Source organism: Phoenix dactylifera, chromosome 2 (assembly GCF_051530095.1).
Source record: "Phoenix dactylifera cultivar Ajwa chromosome 2, Ajwa_hap1_PhDact_Kaust_v1.1, whole genome shotgun sequence".
NCBI lineage: Eukaryota > Viridiplantae > Streptophyta > Magnoliopsida > Arecales > Arecaceae > Phoenix > Phoenix dactylifera.
The window spans coordinates 40671330-40688171 of NC_143191.1; the positions used below are offsets into that span (position 1 = coordinate 40671330).

The 16842-nt window shown below is 39.1% G+C and overlaps 2 protein-coding genes and 1 pseudogene across 9 annotated transcripts; all 3 read left to right on the forward strand.

The window, feature by feature from the left end:
• On the forward strand, positions 1-510 carry LOC149768322 (secreted RxLR effector protein 161 pseudogene; annotated as a pseudogene).
• Positions 511-3373: 2863 nt separating this feature from the next.
• LOC103723554 (uncharacterized) lies at positions 3374-14960 on the forward strand. Of its 3 annotated transcripts, XM_008814507.6 has the most exons (15): positions 3374-4047; positions 4380-5038; positions 5480-6706; positions 6852-6923; positions 7516-7587; positions 7758-7795; positions 7906-7993; positions 8079-8228; positions 10326-10517; positions 10608-10687; positions 10794-10866; positions 10996-11097; positions 13322-13427; positions 14386-14473; positions 14543-14960. In XM_008814507.6, the coding sequence occupies exons 1-15, from the start codon at positions 3687-3689 to the stop codon at positions 14721-14723; spliced, it is 3489 nt and encodes a 1162-aa protein (XP_008812729.3). In that variant the 5' UTR covers positions 3374-3686; the 3' UTR covers positions 14724-14960. The 3 variants fall into 3 exon arrangements, 2 of the variants coding, with proteins under 2 accessions (XP_008812729.3, XP_088572547.2); XR_606666.6 differs by lacking the exons at positions 14386-14473; positions 14543-14960 and adding an exon at positions 12721-12875; XM_088716421.2 differs by lacking the exons at positions 13322-13427; positions 14386-14473; positions 14543-14960 and adding exons at positions 11778-11874; positions 11980-12162.
• Positions 14942-16818, forward strand: LOC120110906 (uncharacterized). Of its 6 annotated transcripts, none has more exons than XR_005512030.3 (6): positions 14942-15077; positions 15338-15503; positions 15599-15677; positions 15775-15862; positions 16019-16306; positions 16401-16818. XR_005512030.3 is itself a non-coding variant. In XM_039126896.3 (5 exons), the coding sequence occupies exons 1-5, from the start codon at positions 15057-15059 to the stop codon at positions 15983-15985; spliced, it is 381 nt and encodes a 126-aa protein (XP_038982824.3). In that variant the 5' UTR covers positions 14942-15056; the 3' UTR covers positions 15986-16368. The 6 variants fall into 6 exon arrangements, 4 of the variants coding, with proteins under 4 accessions (XP_038982824.3, XP_088572548.2, XP_088572549.2 ...); XR_015975596.2 differs by having other exon boundaries at positions 16019-16203; XM_039126896.3 differs by lacking the exon at positions 16401-16818 and having other exon boundaries at positions 15959-16368.
• Positions 16819-16842: the final 24 nt, after the last annotated feature.

Sequence of the window (16842 nt, forward strand, 5' to 3'; positions counted from 1 at the left end):
ATGGGTGAAGCTTCTTATGTCATTGGCATAGAGATTCACAGAAACAGAATTCTAAGGACCTTAGGTCTGTCTCAGAGAGCCTACATTGAAAAGGTTTTGGAGAGATTGAGGATGAAAGACTGTGCGTTCTCAGTAGCACCCGTTATTAAGGGAGACAAATTCAATAAAGGCCAGTCTCCTCAAACTGAATTGGAAAAGGAAGAGATGAAAAAGGTCCCTTATGCATCAGTGGGCAGCTTAATGTATGCTCAAGTTTACACGAGACCAGACATTGCCTTTGCAGTAGGGTTATTGGGTCGCTATCAAAGCAATCCAGGAATGGAACATTGGAAGGCTACAAAGAAAGTGATGCGGTACCTACAAGGAACCAAAGACTACAGATTGACTTATAGACACACTGACCATTTGGAGGTGGTTGGGTATTCAGACTCGGATTTTGCCGGTTGTGTGGACACCAGAAAATCTACTTCAGGATATATTTTTCTTCTTGCTGGAGGGGCTGTGTCCTGAAAAAGTAGTAAGCAAACCATTGTTGCTACGTCTACCATGGAGGCAGAGTTCATTGCATGCTATGAGAGTACTACGCAGGCATTATGGTTGAAAAACTTTATTGGTGGTCTCAAGGTTGTCGGTAGTATAGAGAGACCCTTGCGAATCTATTGTGATAATATAGCTGCTGTATTCTTCTCTAAAAATAACAAGAGTGGAAGCAGAAGCAAACATATCGACATCAAGTACCTCAGTGTAAGAGAGAATGTAAAGAGACAAGAGGTATCTATTGAACACATTAGCACTCAACTGATGATTGCAGATCCCATGACTAAAGGGTTACCGGTAAAGCAGTTTAAAGGTCATGTGGAAAATATGGGACTTGTTAATTGAGTTTATGTTTTTCTCTCTATTTGTTCATGAACATAAGTTTATTATGATATTCAATGAATTTATTTTTATTTGCGCATAAAGTATTGAATTCATAAAGAGGACCCGAATAACCTTAGTAGTTGTTCATTAAAGAAATTGCTCTTAAAGTGCTTAATTAAGTAACTTGATGCATAGTGATGCATGGAAGGGAATACTCACTTGACTAGAGTATAACCGCTATGATCCATGTGTTTGGTTACTTGATCGAGTGGGAGCATTCCACAACCAAATGAACAAAGTAAAATTGGCCAATTATAAGTACCCAATGCTTCTATAAGGTTATGTGGGCCAAGTGGGAGAATGTTAGATATTTTAAATAAAATGATATGATTATTTATTTATTTATTTGTTCCATAGTGGCCCACATATTGGAAGATAAGGGTAGCTATTTGACTTGTTCAAACTAAAGGTTGTGAGATAGTTATCAGCATACATATAGGAGTTAGTTTTCTTGATGGGATGAAACTAACTTGTACAACGTGCATACAAGGGGTCCTTGGTCTTGCCAGATAGTGCCTGTCATTCTCATCTATAGACACTAAAAGGAAGAAGGCATAGACCAGAAGAATTCCTTGTTCCCTACAATCTCCATTCTCAAAGTCTTCATCTCCCTAAACCTTCAGACAAACGACATCAAATCTGATCACATGGCTGGAGGTACTTCTATTTCCGCTGTGTTTAATTCATCTAATATATCATGAGGTTTTTAGTTTCTTATTGATATACCATATAGTTTTATCACAATTATATAAATTTTTGGGAAGTAATCTTAGTTTGGTATTCTCCAAATTTCATTCCGAGCAGCAGAGTTTGGTTACTTATAGGAAATAAAGATGGCAGATTTAGGTTGCAAGCTTGCGTGCTATTCAATGTCCATGCATCGCCAAGAATCCTTGAAACCATTGCCATGTTTGATTATTCATAATGATATGTGTTGTGGTTGAATTTTGGCCCGAGGGCGACCACGCTGGAAGGGAGCCGGGGGGATCCCAGCCGGGACGGAGAAAGAGGGCTTCCTCCGGTGGTCCGGGGTACTTCTGAGAAGACGCCGGCCGGAAAGGAGAAAGATGGCCACCTCCTTATGCTCCGGGGTACCTGCACAAAGGCTTGGCCGGGGATTTCGGCGAAGGCCCTCCGATGGTTAAATTAACCGGGCCTTTTTATGGAGAGGAAAGCTTTCTGAGTGCCTTTCATGGCCTCTTGTAGCTCAAAATAGCTTGCAGTAGCTTAAAGAAGCTTAAAGCTATTTTGAGCTACAAAAGGCCATGAAAGGCACTCAGAAAGCTTCCTTTTCCATAAAAAGGCCTGGCTTACTTAACCATCGGAGGGCCTTCGCCGGAATCTCCGGCCAAGGCTTTGTGCAGGTACCTCGGAGCGTAGGGAGGTAGCCATCTTTCTCCTTTCCGGTCGTTGTCTTCTTGGAAGTCCCCGGGAACATCGGAGGCAGCCCTCTTTCTTTGTCTCGGCCGGCGTCCCCTCGGCTCCCTTCTGGCATGGTAGCCCTCAGGCCAAATTCAACCACAACATTTGGCGCTAGAGGAAGGGCTTGAGTCGTGATCATGACGTTGAGGAGTCGAGGAGCTTGTAGTCCATCGAGGTGCGGGGTACCAACTCTCGGCAACTCGCCTTAAAGCCCATCACCTGCGGCACCGGCAGACCAAGTTTCTTAGGTCCTACTAAAGCAGTACAGTCTGCTCGTCCAGCAGGTCCAGACACTCACTGCGGCCGTTCAAGACCCGCAGCAGGCGGGAGCTTGGCCTGTGCCCCTTCCTCGCGGGTGCGAGTCCATAAGACAGCACTCGAGATGCAATTCTCCGGCCAAGGCTTTGTACAGGTATTTGGACGGACGTCTTCCTCACTATGATATATTTTTGTGATATTTATTTTTTTAGTTTTATTTGACGTATTCATACTAGAGTTGCATAAGCCATCCATTTTCATAAAAAAATATCCGCTGAACATTCAAGAACGATATTGACTTATATACATGTTTGAATAGAGAAAATATTTGATATAACTAACATTCGTATTTATCTCCATTAAAAATTATATTTACTAATTTTGATATCTATTTAATATTTATATTTATATTTATATCTACTGGATATAGCCATGTCTAATCCATTTTTAGCCTTAGATAATATAACATAAAGGTGCACTGTCCATGGGAAAGCTAAATTAAAAACTTTGAGACACGGATGCAATGGCTATGGAATCACTATGTTAAACAACTTATTACACTTTCAGGTGCTTTGCCGTGTAAAGTGCTGATGTTGCCGTGTAAATGTGAAGAATCATGCAGAAATTAGGGACTCAAATAACAAGATTATGCGTATATCAAAAAACAGTTATTCGAAAAAAGGGAAACTGCAATTCAGTATGGGCGCTTACGCATCCCCCGAACAAAGCAGGAGACAGTTGTAAACCGGGGCTTCTATCCCTTTCACCAAGCGAGACGGTGTTTCCTATCCTTCCTGGAATCCTGGGACTAAATTTCCCATTCCCCCGCTCTAGAAAGCCGGTTTACATGATATCCTAGTATTTTTCTTGGGACGTACATCATCCTGTTCCAATCCCGGATCACAGCGTTCAAACTTCTTTCCGCCCAAATCCTTCAGATAAAAAATTCGGGCATTTTAGTAACTGGGAAAAGGAAACCTAGTTTCCCTCTAAACCCCCCACCTTCGAACGACTCCGAAACCCTAACCCCGGCTCCGGTACGTCGCGCATTCATTCGAGCCCCGGTCTCATTCTTGCCGGAATTCATGGATTCCAGAGAGGAGGGGAAGGAGCTCCGGAGCGCCGGCGAGCTCGACGACGAGACGATCGCGAAGAAGCGCTCTCGCCGGGTGAGCTTCGCCGAGATCACCGCCGTCCACGTCTTCGACCGCGACGAGGATTTCGAGACCCCGCCGGACTCCAAGCCGGCCTCCACCGACAGCCCCGTGCCTTCCCGAGAAGTGGTAGGGTTCCAAGGAGACCAGTCGGATAGCGATGATTCCAAGGCTTTCGCCCGCGAGGAAGAGGAGGACGACGAGGACGAGGACGGAGAACAGGAGCGGTTCGTGAGGGACATGGATTCCTCGTCACCTGGAAGCGCCGTTGGATCCCTGACTTCAAATGATGGTATTCTTAGTAATATTGTTGTTTTTTTTTTAAATGCAATTTCATAGTATTTTCCCTAATTTCCCCCGGCTGGAAAGTTGTTGCTTAATGTGTTCAATCGAGTGGATTTGTGAAATTTCTTTCTTAATTCATCTTCTGATTAAAATTTTACAATCACCTCTGCAGATTGCCGTCTTCTTTGTAAATTCCTATTAATTTCCATTCGACCATGGAAATAATTGATCTGACTAGTCTCCTCTCTCAAAAATTTCATTTTATCCATAAAATTCACTTTCTAATGAAGAAACTGATTGTTGAAGTCCTTCTCGATCCTTGCTGTGCCCTTTGACCAGATGATAACTTTTTTGGGCCCGTATCAACGAGTTTTATTAGATCGGGAAGACTCTCTGGAGCTGGAATATCAGACGATGAAAATCATGATGTTACTCTGGATTCCACAACATTTTCATTGCATTTCCGTAATCTTGCTCCCCCAGACGACCGCACTGCGAACTCGACAGGAAGCATCAGGACGCCAACAGGAGATACAGTACCTGCTGACACTGGGAACCACATGGTCCCTGCAAGATCCAAGAAGCTGTTTGCTCGCAGCAAGCTTTCTGATGGGAAGCTGAGTAGCAGTGAAGGTGGCTCAAGTAGTATGACTTTGATAGGAGACGACACAAGTAGATACGACTATGCAAAATTATCACCCACATCAGAAGCACTACTGAATGAAGTAAACAAGTGCATGCAGTCCAATTCTCCAAATAGCGACAGTAGAATCATGACTTCTGATGAACATATAGGTGTAGTTGTGGTTGCAAAAGATGAAGGACATGTTAGTAATGCAGCTGCACCGGATGTTGTGGCTGATGATCAATGTGTTGGTCCACATCTTTCAAAAGATGTTTCAATGGGTGCTGTCACCGAACAGGTCGATAATGAACACCTCTCTCCTATTAGAAGAGCAGATCTACCTGTGGATAACTCAAACAATGAAAAAACAAAGGTGAGAAGCCTGTAGATTCTGTTCGATTCCACCTTGTGATTTTATTCCAGCATAAATTGAATGCATGTGTCCGTGCATGTGTATGTATTCATTAGAAAAGGTTGATATTTATTTACTGAAAAGGGCTACTTGCATCAACTTATTTTTCAAGTTGACATTTGTTTGCAACTGTTTAATACTTCCATTTCTTGGAATTTAGTCTTGTCATCTCTCATTTGAGTGCATGCTTTTACGCCCATATGATAGATCTATTTAGTCTGATCCTTTTGCACTTTTTTTCAGCAGGCGGAATATTTCTTTGTGAACTTTTCACATAGTTTGATCTTCATTAAAAAGGGACTGTTCTAACTCAAATCACAAAATAAAATCTTATAAACTAGAAGTATCACTTTAGATATGCTGGCCAGATAGTTAATTTGAAACATTCTGAATCACTTGCAGGAAAGAGTTTCTCCCATTGGTAAGGGCTTCTGCAAAGCTGTTCATGAGGCAATTCAGTCTGATACTGTGGAAGCCACTGCTCAAAATTCTGACATGCTCTCACCTCCATATAGAGGGTCCCGGAGCAATTTCATTTTACAATCTGCTCATGTACACCAAGCACTTTTTAAAGATCAACTAAGTGGAAACCAAAACTTCTTCAATTCTTCCCCTTTGTCTGCCAGAGAAGTTCCGGTTCCTGCATTGATGATCGCAGATGGTCAACAACAACAACAACTTGAATCTGATTGTGGAATGCAGACCCCCAAAAATGCTGTTCAACCCTTTGAGTCTCCTTCACAAGGGTCTGTATCCTCTTTACGTGCCAAGCGGCAACGGCTTTTTCTTGATCCTACTGTTCTTTCCATAGGAAAATCAATAGATGGTTCTGCTAGAGAACAGCCTCCTTCCACTTTGGAGCTGGAACTTGTAAAACATGGTGAGAGAATTTCAGCTATTAAAAATCGCATGTCGAAATTCACAATTCCTGAGACACCAAGACTTAGCAATTCCAGAGTAGCAACACCAAGAAAGGATCATTTGCCACTTGACCAGGAAGGTACATTGGACAGGATGAGTAATAACCCCAGTGCAAAACTTGTGGGTGTCCCTGTTATGAACATGGAAGAGATTTTTATGAGTTCTGTTCAAAAGAACAGAGTACATGGAGTGAGTGTTGAACTAAATCATTCAGGGAATGACATTAGGGAATCGACACACAGTGAGAAAAATGAAGCATCCAGTGAAACTCTGAAACTAAATGAAGCCGTATCTTCATCTAACCTAGAAACAAAAATCAACCAGAGTCCATTGATCTCTCAAAGCCTCACTGAAGTGGTCTCTATCCCTGGTGAACATGGTTCATCTCCAAGGCAGACTATGGTTAAGCTCAAGGAAAATAGTCTGGTTTCTGATAATGCTTACAAAGTTGACCATCAGGATTTCCATGCTGTTCAAGAATCAACTTCTGTTCAAGATTTTGATCTGTTTGGAAAGAAAAGAAGAAGCGAACAAAATCTTATCATGGATGAAGACCGTGCCAGTAAAACAAGCAGAACACAAGAGAGTCCACACATTTCACCTAAAGTTGCAGTTAGTGGATCTGGATTTTCTTTGGGAAGTCAGTGGGAATGCAACAATGAAGCGCATGATTTTGGAGGCCAATCACCAGCGATGCATTGGACTAGTGTATATGTGTAGCTTGTCTTTTAATACTTAATTCATTTCTATCATTTCTCCTTTGCTCTTTACAGGAGCATTAGGAATTACTTTCTAGATTAAACAAATCTAAGATTTCTGCATTGGATTATTGCCGTTTATTTGCATTTTGCAGATGTTCTCCAAAGTATCTGAGGCAACAAAACTAGTATTTTCACCATCCATGCATAAACTTAGTTTGCAAGAGGTATGTTCCATACCATTTTGATACTTACACATTGGGTATGCGAGCTGGAAGCTTTTATAGAAAACAGCACTTTGCAAGGCATTAAGTGTGCGACAGACATGGAAATGCATGTGGCTAAAGAATTTGTTGCTCTTTGTATTTGTAAATAGATGCTAAAATTGAGGATAGAATTTCCCTAAGATGAATTAGCACTAAGATGAGATGTTGTTACAATAACTTTATGAAATGGTTGAGTTGTAGTTAGTGAAAGCTAGGATTAGCCCATGTAAGGTACAGGGTTTAGTTTTGGCTGAATGATTCAAGAGATGACCTGGAAAAAAGATGTGCAAAATTGGTTCAAAGGATCCGAGTTCATCAAGAAGAGATACATGACCTTGTACTGGAATGAATAGCAGAGCACAATAGCTACCAGCTTGTAGTTTATCACTTTTATCTTAATTGTTGATATACTTTTCAATCACAAAAGTCCTTTAGTTTACTAAATAGCATCCAATGAGTTAATTTCTTGATTTTTCAATTCATTCTTGAATTTCCTGATAATATGTTTTCAGCTTGTGCACTTTATCTCATTTTCCCACTGTTTTTTGTGAAGCTTGATACTTTGGAAGATATGTTGGCTGAGGTGCAAATGGCTAGAAAATATGAGAGGCTTTCAGCTTCCCTGGTATGGACATGAGTTTATTTTTTTCATTTAACAAAAAGTCTTTTGCAAAGTTTAGTCCTATTACTGTGGTAATATTGTGTACAAAATGAATATTGGCACTGTCACAATGCTTGTCCTAATCTACCAATCTTTGTTATGGCCAACCAAGAGCTTTTTGATTGTTATTGCAGAGAAACCATGATCGCTTGGGTGACTTGCACCATCAGAGGTACAGTTTCAATTTTTTAAAAGAGGGTACCCGTCTTGTATCCATCTCTCAAAGACAAAGGAATAGTATTGTTTTGAAAGTGTAAAAACTGATTAAATATTGCTATCCAGAGTAGCTGAAGTGAGATCATTGCAAGACAAGCTTTTATATGAGCAGGCAAAACTGCAGCTTAGACGTGTGAAGCTAGATCAATTGCATGTAGGATTTTACTTGTTTATTTAGCATTTTAATGCTCTGAAGCTGTGGTTAGCTGCTAATTCAGCTAACTTTGTTTTGGTTGCAGAATAAAGCCCAGCTAACTCAGTCAGGAATTCGAGAATGCTGTAATCTAAAATTAATGTTTTCACAGCTTTCTCTTCCAAGTACGAGAGCTTCTAAAACTAAGGAAGACCATCTTCACTCAGTTTCATCCATTTCTAGTAGTAAAAATCAGGTAACATGGAAAATTGAAAATTCCTGTAACCTATTTAGCCTGAGTAGTTACAGTTTTGCATGAATTACAAATGTCATTGTACTGGTGATGTGTTTTGATGAATTTCGCATCTATGTTGTAACATCTAAAAGTTTTTGCTTGTAATTGCTCTTGTAGTTTTTTTCATTTTGCCCGTTTTAACTCTGTTTCTGTGGAATGTTTGTATGGATGTTTTTATGTCCAATGTATGCATGTTCTAGTCATTTTATTTAAACCATTGCGATATGGTTATTTATGATAATTCTAACTGGGCTATCTTTTCTGGTTTCAAAATTCACTGAAGCCTCAGAATACATATCATTTGATGTTGAAAGAGTAAAATAAGAGTAACAGTGATCATATTGTGGTATCTCAACATTGTTATAATGTTGAAACTTTAATCAAAAACCAAAAGAAAAGAAATATAGTTCAAAAACTTGGAATATATAAACCATAAATGGTGTGTTTATGTCTCTTGGTTTTCTGCCTCAGCTCCTTTCTTATATCTCCTTTTTTATATTCTATTCCTTCCCCTCTTTCCTCTTTCCTCTTTCCTCCTTCCCCTTTTTCTGCTTTCATTATCTGTTGTAATTGTTGACTGTTGAAGTGGCAATTGCTACATGCATTAGCTTCCGGTGCTTCCTTTGGTGGCTGCAGCCACTGCTGCACCATTGCAAGTGAAATGAAAAGGGGAAAAGAACAAGGTCAGCAAGAGGAGGCAGAGAAGGAAGAAAAGGAGGAAGAGGAAGTTAAGAAGGGACATAATAGGAAACCCTGCCATTAGCTTTTGTCATAACCAGATCTAGTCATTGTATTCTATCCTTTTCTCTCTTTCCTTCTCTGCCTAAGGCTCTTTTAAATTGGGGCATGATAATGCAATGGAATTCTACTGCTGCTTTCAGTTGTTCCAGACCTGAATAAACATTCTTAAATGCCAGGTCACTTGTGCTGGAATACTGCTTCGGCTCCTGCATCAACCTAGATGGCTCCTTAATCTTGAATCACCTAGGCCTTAGTTGACTTTCATGGGAGCTGCCTCACTTGACTCATATAGATTGGCTGTTTGGCCCATTTTTTGAAGCAATGTACTTATGATGTGAACATTTATTGTTTCTTCTTTATCTACTGATATCCAACTCTATTCTAGCACAATCCTTCACTATTTGTACAGTCTTGAAACCATCACAAATCTCCTAGAGTTTTCCTGCTTTTCTTGCATGCATGCCATATGAACTCTTCTTTTCATCATTGTATCTACTCATCTATTGCTCCTATTGATGCCCCAACATTTTAAGCTGGAGATTTGAGCTTTTGTTTTGTCGGACAAGCTTCGTTGCTTGTCACCTCTCCGATTAATGTAAGTTCATCTTCTTGTCACTAAAATGATGTGCTATCTACAACTTGCCATCTGTTGCCCCTAGGCTACAGATGTCCAGTTATAGTGTGAGACAGGCAAGAAATGACCTAGGAACGTTCTACATTTCTCACTACAACCAGGCTAAGTTGCAGTGGTTGAATGTGGGCGTGTATTATCTTCATATGACTAGGTTAAGTTTTGGCATGCTTCTTATATGGAATACCCATTTGAATTTAATTTTATTTCATATATTCAGAACTTATTTATGATTCCCTGCTGACAAAAAAATGCAATCCTACACCATCTTCATTTGATCAAGGTACTTCAAGACACACACAAGCAGCAAAAGAGAAAAGGTTTTCCCCCTTGTTTCTGTTGGTGTTTTTTTTTTTGAGGGTGGGGGGCTGCAAGCTGTAGCTGAATATGGAAAGCGCAAGCCATATCCAGATTTCTGAAACTACCCTGTTGCTATTTATGAGTGTTCTGAGCCTGTTTTACTTCAACTTGAATTTGATAAATAAACCATTTCACTGTTGCCCACCCATTTTCAACTCTTGCATATCATGGTCTTTCATGGACGATTAGTCTGATTTATTTTATTGACATCATGAGACTTTAAAAAAAGATTTATATATGAGGACTTCTTTGCCTATTAATCCACATAAACTGCTTTTTGCATGTATGGAGATTGTTAAACTTGTCTGTGGATGATGGTTTTCCAGGAGCAACATAGCAGAGTGATATCAATGAGACAGGAAGTCAAAATGCTGGAGCAAAAAGTAGAGCACTTGGTGAAATCTCTTGTTGCTTGTTGCAAGATAAAAGGGAACTTGAACTGTGATGAGATTATTAAAGCTGCCAAAGAACATTTAGAAAAGAGAAAAAGCTGTAGGATCATTAACCAAGATTTGCAGGTAAACCTTTCCATTTCCTCTGACATTATTTTCATTGTGCTGCTACAGCCGTTTATATTGTGTTGCTGATGGAGTTCTGGTTCATTCTAGCTATGGGGGTTGAGCGACATAGTGCAAAGTAATTATCAACATGACATTGTTCTCAACTATTGCAATTTACTCTTCCAGAGGTTTCTAATTTTTGCTTATTTTTCCTTCCTAGTGTAAGATAAATAAAAATATTTGCCTACTGCTGTTCTATGTTTTACTCATGTTTGCTTAAGTATTTTTTAACAGGTTTACAGTAAATGGCTGCCCAACTTCAAGTATAGTTGCCAAAATCTCATTAAATGATTCAAACATTGAAAAGGTTCTAGAGTTACGATCTCATTATGTTGGATACCCTGTCTTATTGTTGACTGTCCGCTTCTGATATCATACTGTAGTCTAAATAAAACATTTAGGGGTTATCTGCTTATATCATGGTGATGTTGTCCAGACTTTCCCAAACATGAATGCTTGTGCAGCCTTTGAGTTTGTTTTCAAAGCCAAGGGTGATCACAGACTTTCTGGTTCAAAATGTCTTCAGCAAAAGACACTGGTAAGCCACTTTGACCTTTATTCAATTTTTTTTAATTGTTAACGTTTTCATTTCAGTTTCCACATGTTGATAGAACCATGTAGGCCTCACTTGGAATTTTTTTCTTCTGCATATCCTTCTCTTGCAAACTTAACCTGTGAGTTTATTAGAATATGCTTCACACATGGACGGCCTCTGTCTTCTTTAAGCATAATATATTCTTACTGCCAAACTAGTTAGTTCTGGGTTTAACTTGATAATAGATAATTAATGAGATCTAATTATAAGGTGAATAAGAAACTAGTTAAGTTGCGCATCAGAATAGTAAATGCTAGCTATTTGGTTGCACATTTTTCTTCCTTTTAACCAATCGTTAGACTTCCTCACAGGTTACCTGAACTTTTCTCTTTATTTATTACTTTTTTTAATTTTGAAAAAAGCTTCACATGGATAAAAACACCCAAAGCTATTGGGTTGCTCAACCTGAAGATCCCTCCTCCCATTATCTCACTCAAGAGGTACCAATCATCATATTCTTTCCCTTCTCTCAGTTATGTCTGATCCTCAACCAGGCCACAACTCATTTGATCTTTCTAATTAAGATCGTGAGACCAATGCCATGTGCTCAAACTGTTACATACAGTCAGGTCAATGATATGGTTTTTTTTTTTTTAAATACGGGATATTTTTACATGGGTCAGATGGTTCAGCTCGGATCAGCAGGTTCGGGTTTGTCAATGCCATACCACTGATGGGTTTGTTCAAGTTTCATGCCAGGGCTTGTGCTTGCTGATATGGGTAATTGACTTGGCCCACTGCCAACCCTCATAATCATGGAATAAAACTCTTGCACAATTTATCCCTGTTGTGCTGAATAATTCTTGCATATCTGTTAATACTCAGGTGCATGGCTAGACTCAGATTCCAGATGGCTTGTGCTCTGGAGATATAAATAGTTCTAATGGGAAGCGGAGAAATATGAGTGCCACATCACGAGTGTATAGCAAGTGCTCCTCAAGGATGGCCTCTGGTTAGCTACTGTAGGGAAATCTGGATTCGTGCTGTCTATGACTCCACAAACATGAAGTGAGTTTTTAATAGGAAGAGACAAACAAAATAGTTTAATGGTCTATGATGCATAACATTGAATTCCAATGCAAGACTTGTATGAGAAAACAGAGAACAACTGGAGGGCATAAAGGAGGATGAAAACAAAGAGAGAGGCAAAATTGTGAGTCCAAAATATCCAGAAAGGCCAACTACTACTAACCCAGTTGGTTGGCATCTCACCCATAACGGCTTGCCCTTCAAGAGGTCGAGGATTCAAATCCTGGGTATTGCTCAAAAAAAAAAAAGTGAAGCGAAGTGTCAAATATCAGCAATCTAATTATAATAGTAGAAATGGAATCAAGAAGCAACAAATAAGTTTGATTAAGCCAATGAGTTCTTACCGGAACCCAGATCCAATCTAGTGGGTTGGTCTTCAAAGTGATTTTCTTGCCACTTCTCAATGCATACAGAGGGCACATGCTCAACTAACCACATGAGCATACAGTAATAGTCATGCCTCTTCCATGTATCTTCTTGTTAGAGTCTTGACAGAGGGCATTGCCTTTGCATAATATGCCAATTTTTGGTCCGCAGGTCATTCTCTTGTGCTGCATGGGATGGTAGATTTAGCTTTTATATATCATATACAGTATAATAGCGCAAAGGGTATGGTGGGTGTCCGAGTTGCTCATGAAACTGACCACATGATCATTTTGACTTGAATAAGGGAAAAGTCAGCCGCTATGCACGTAAGAATTTCATAATATTGTTCTCTCTCTGTGTGTGTTTGTGCATGTGTGTTTGTGTGTGATTTTATCTTCATTTAATGTTCAGTCACTTGGGCACCGCACATGAACATACCCACAGTCACACATTTCAGTCATTGACAATCTTAAAACTTTATCCCATCTATATAGGTTTGTGAAATCATAATATTTGTTTTATGAGATTACGAGACTGCTTAGTTCTCAGGGCTTTTTTTGAACTCAAATCTTTATTGGAATTGGATCTTAGTATGCATCAGTCGCTGATGTGTCAAATTCTGTTGGTGCTACTTTTTTTACAATTCTTGCTTCGTTCCTATAACTTCATACCATTCTGTAGATGTTAGCGTACAATTCTCCTGTTATGGCACTACATTTCATTTAACCTGTTCTTGAGCCTTCACTCTCACTCATGCTAGCCATTTGTACAGGAAACTAGCTTGCTTCTTGGTACCTTAGTTGATGTGCTTGAAGAAGTTCAAGTTGCAAGAATGGAATTGCTAAATTTGACCCACTCGACCTTCCATTCTCAACCCTGTAAGTCATGTTCACTTTATATCGCTTTTATTTATTTATTTATGTTTAAAGTTCTGGATAAGTTGCATGCTATTCTCCTCTACATGCAAGAGGATTTGATTGCTTTTTCTTTTCAACTATTTATAATATCTAAATTGTGGCAAAAAAATCAGAGTACCAAGTTAGACGTTTGCAGGAACTTTGTATAATGAAACTTTGTCTTTTGGTCTGTGTTGCTACTTCTTTAATACTAGTAAGTTGCAATCCACTCACCTTTCATTAGAAGTTACATAACTGTTGCATATCTGAAATTTTCTAAGACTTCTTTAGAGACAGTGACTGATAGTTAATGCTTACACAAAAATGTCTGAAAGAAAAAAATAGGTAAAGCAATAATAGAGGAGTGAAATTGGGCACTCACTCTGAACTCTGCAGTTGTGAGCAAGCAAGACAACAAGTATCTTAATTTTTTTTTTTATTTATCATTTTCAGTTAGAGTTGATACTTTAATTTTATTACTTTCTCCTTGAATATTTGCTTATTAATTTACAAACCATAAGATTTTCCCGCCTTCAGATGAGACTATCTGGCACTTTTAACTGGAATTATTGGCGAAAGAGGATTTATAAAGACGACCCCATGTTGTCTAAAGTGGGTTTTTTTTTTGTGGCTATGGCTAAGAAGTAGTACTAGCTATTGCTCTGATTCATATCTGACTTGGATAGCAGAATATTGGGAAAACTAAAAATAGTAAATTGATTGTTTCATTTGGTTCATTCAATTCGCATTGCTTCATAATTATGCATTCTGCATTATAGACAGCCTCTTGCTCAAATAGACTTTTTATTACACCGTGGCCTGGTTTGGTTCTCCAATTATTGTGCTGAAGACTTCGGCATATTATCAAGAATCAGACATAGACATCTTTGTGTACTTAATACAATGATGAATGATCACTTGGCATTTGCATTGTTTTCAGCGGGCCAACTTGAGTTGCAGCTCTGTTTCATGAATTTCAGGAGGGGGTGGAAAGTTCCACTGATTCTTGACATGACCAATCTAAATTGGTGAGTTTAGTACTTCAGCAACAAACTTCGTATATGAATGGTCCTCAATGATCTTTTGTTTGGAAACAGTGCTGTCTATCCCTCTGTGCCATCTGAGCTGCAGTTCAAGATATCTGGGACACAGGAAACACTGCCAATGTCAGTGTCAAATGAAATAATGGCTGCCATTCAGAACCTTCAAGGTGGACATTCAATGATAGCAAGGTTCTGCCGGTTGATATCCCAGGCGGTTCGAGCTTTTTCAGGTTGATAGGAATTCTAAGAATGGCTGAATTATCCCCTATTATTACAATATTTTTGGAGCTGATCGAGGAATTTGCTGGAGAATTCATTGGTTTGTGATTGCTGGTGATGATGTCCATGATTCAGATCCATACTGTAGGAAGTCTGCCTCATTGAGCATACCTCTATTATGCTAACTGCCTATGTTTTCTTCAAAATTGTTTGTATACTCGTTCATGGAGTAAATGGCTCTCTCAGTTCTGCACTCTTGACTTTTAGGAGGTTAAATGTGCATGTGTGAATTAAACTCACCAATGTTCTCGCGTAAGCATTTCCCTCTAATATGTAAGTTTCTGCATATATGAGAGAAACTCAGAGCAAGGTAAAATTTTGTTCTCTCTAAATGTTATTAAGTTGCACAAGAATATTTAATCACATAATACACATATCTTGGTATTATCTAAAAGTTATTATCAAAGTATTATACTGTTATTTCTGATCGTCTGTAATTGTTTGACCACATATTATACTATCTATATTTTGAATAATATATTTGTTAATACTTTTTTTGGATTAATTTTCCTGATATCAAAATATGTTCTGAACTTCGCTTATAAAGAACCCCATGAATTTGACTGGCAGAATGTCCTGATTTACCTGGTGTTCCGGGACTTCGGAAGCCTATCCTGTTACTCTTGCTTTCTGTGTTTTGGCATGCATCAAGTGGTGCACCCCTTACCTTTCAATCTATGGCCTCTCATTAGTGACCTCACAGTCTTGGGAAAACTCATTAAATGGGGAATATATGGTATATTTTTTGTAAATTTATGTACAATTTCCATTTTATCTAATGGCTACTGTATCAAAAACACCTCTTTACCAAATGAGAATCTTGGATGACAGAAACCATGCAGCGTTATGCACCAAGGTTTTTGGACTTGCATGTCATCTTGCTCCTGTGCAATATATTATTTGAGAAAAGGTCCTATATTAGCTCCCAAATTACAATTCCTATTTCATCCTCGGTGCCAGCTTGTCCTCTTTCTTTATCAGTTTAATGGACGAAATTTTTCTGGCAGGTTAAAAATGAGAGCTAAAGCTCATCACTGGGTGGGGCATCTCCTTAACTCCGTTCGCCTCAGTTCACATATAGATGCAAATCATGAGGTATTGATGCGATCATAAGAGTCATTGGATCTTCACTGCACTAAATAAGAATATCTTTATCTCCTAGGCGTGCATACAGTCCTAGTTTCTGTGCAGGCAGAAACGCTCTTCCTTCGAAACTAATTCAAGCATGCCATTATCTTGTCTTGGACAAAGGTGATATCATTTCCGATGGAATCTTCCTCTAGGATTTGATGTCAGGACCAGACAAAAACGGTTTCACGGTGGAAAGGTGGGTACACAGTTGGCAAATGCGAAGCTAATATGTATGTTTTCAGACAACTGGCAAACAGGAAGCCAATATTTTTACAAGCACATCCCAACGGCATGTCACCGATCAGGTAGAATAATAGTGGATCTGAAGGTCACGTTGAAATTTCTTTACTTCAATTAAATAGTCATCGAGTACAAGGATTGCTTCCACATGTTATTTGGGTTGATGAGGTATCATTGCCCACTTTGTTTTAATAAGATTATCCCCAACATTATCCCTGTGCGGTACTCAATTTATTTTTTATATTATCTCCCTCTAATGCAGCCGTACGAGGAATTAGAGGAAAGTGCTGGTGATGCCAAACTTCTGAAAAAGGTAAAAGCTCATCTGATGCGAAATAAAATAGAATAGCCGTTGCTTGTGATTCATCACCATCAATCAGATATCAACCCACCCATTACCACCAGCCTGTATGACCAATCAGGACCATCTAGGTGGCATAGCCTCTTTTGTCATCTCCATGCCTGTCATCACTAACCCCCCCTTAAGTTGGGAGAAAAACTCGATTTCTTCTGATTTTTCGAGTCTCCCATTTATTCACCGGCAATCAAACGAATACATTCTTTTAATTCTTCAGATATTCTTAGATAACTGCAGTGTACATGCAGGTTCTACGAATAATCGTTAAATGCTACACTGGAATATGTTCTTGCTAGCAATAGAATAATGTTGACTGTCACGTTAGAAATGCTTTAATTTCTCTAGT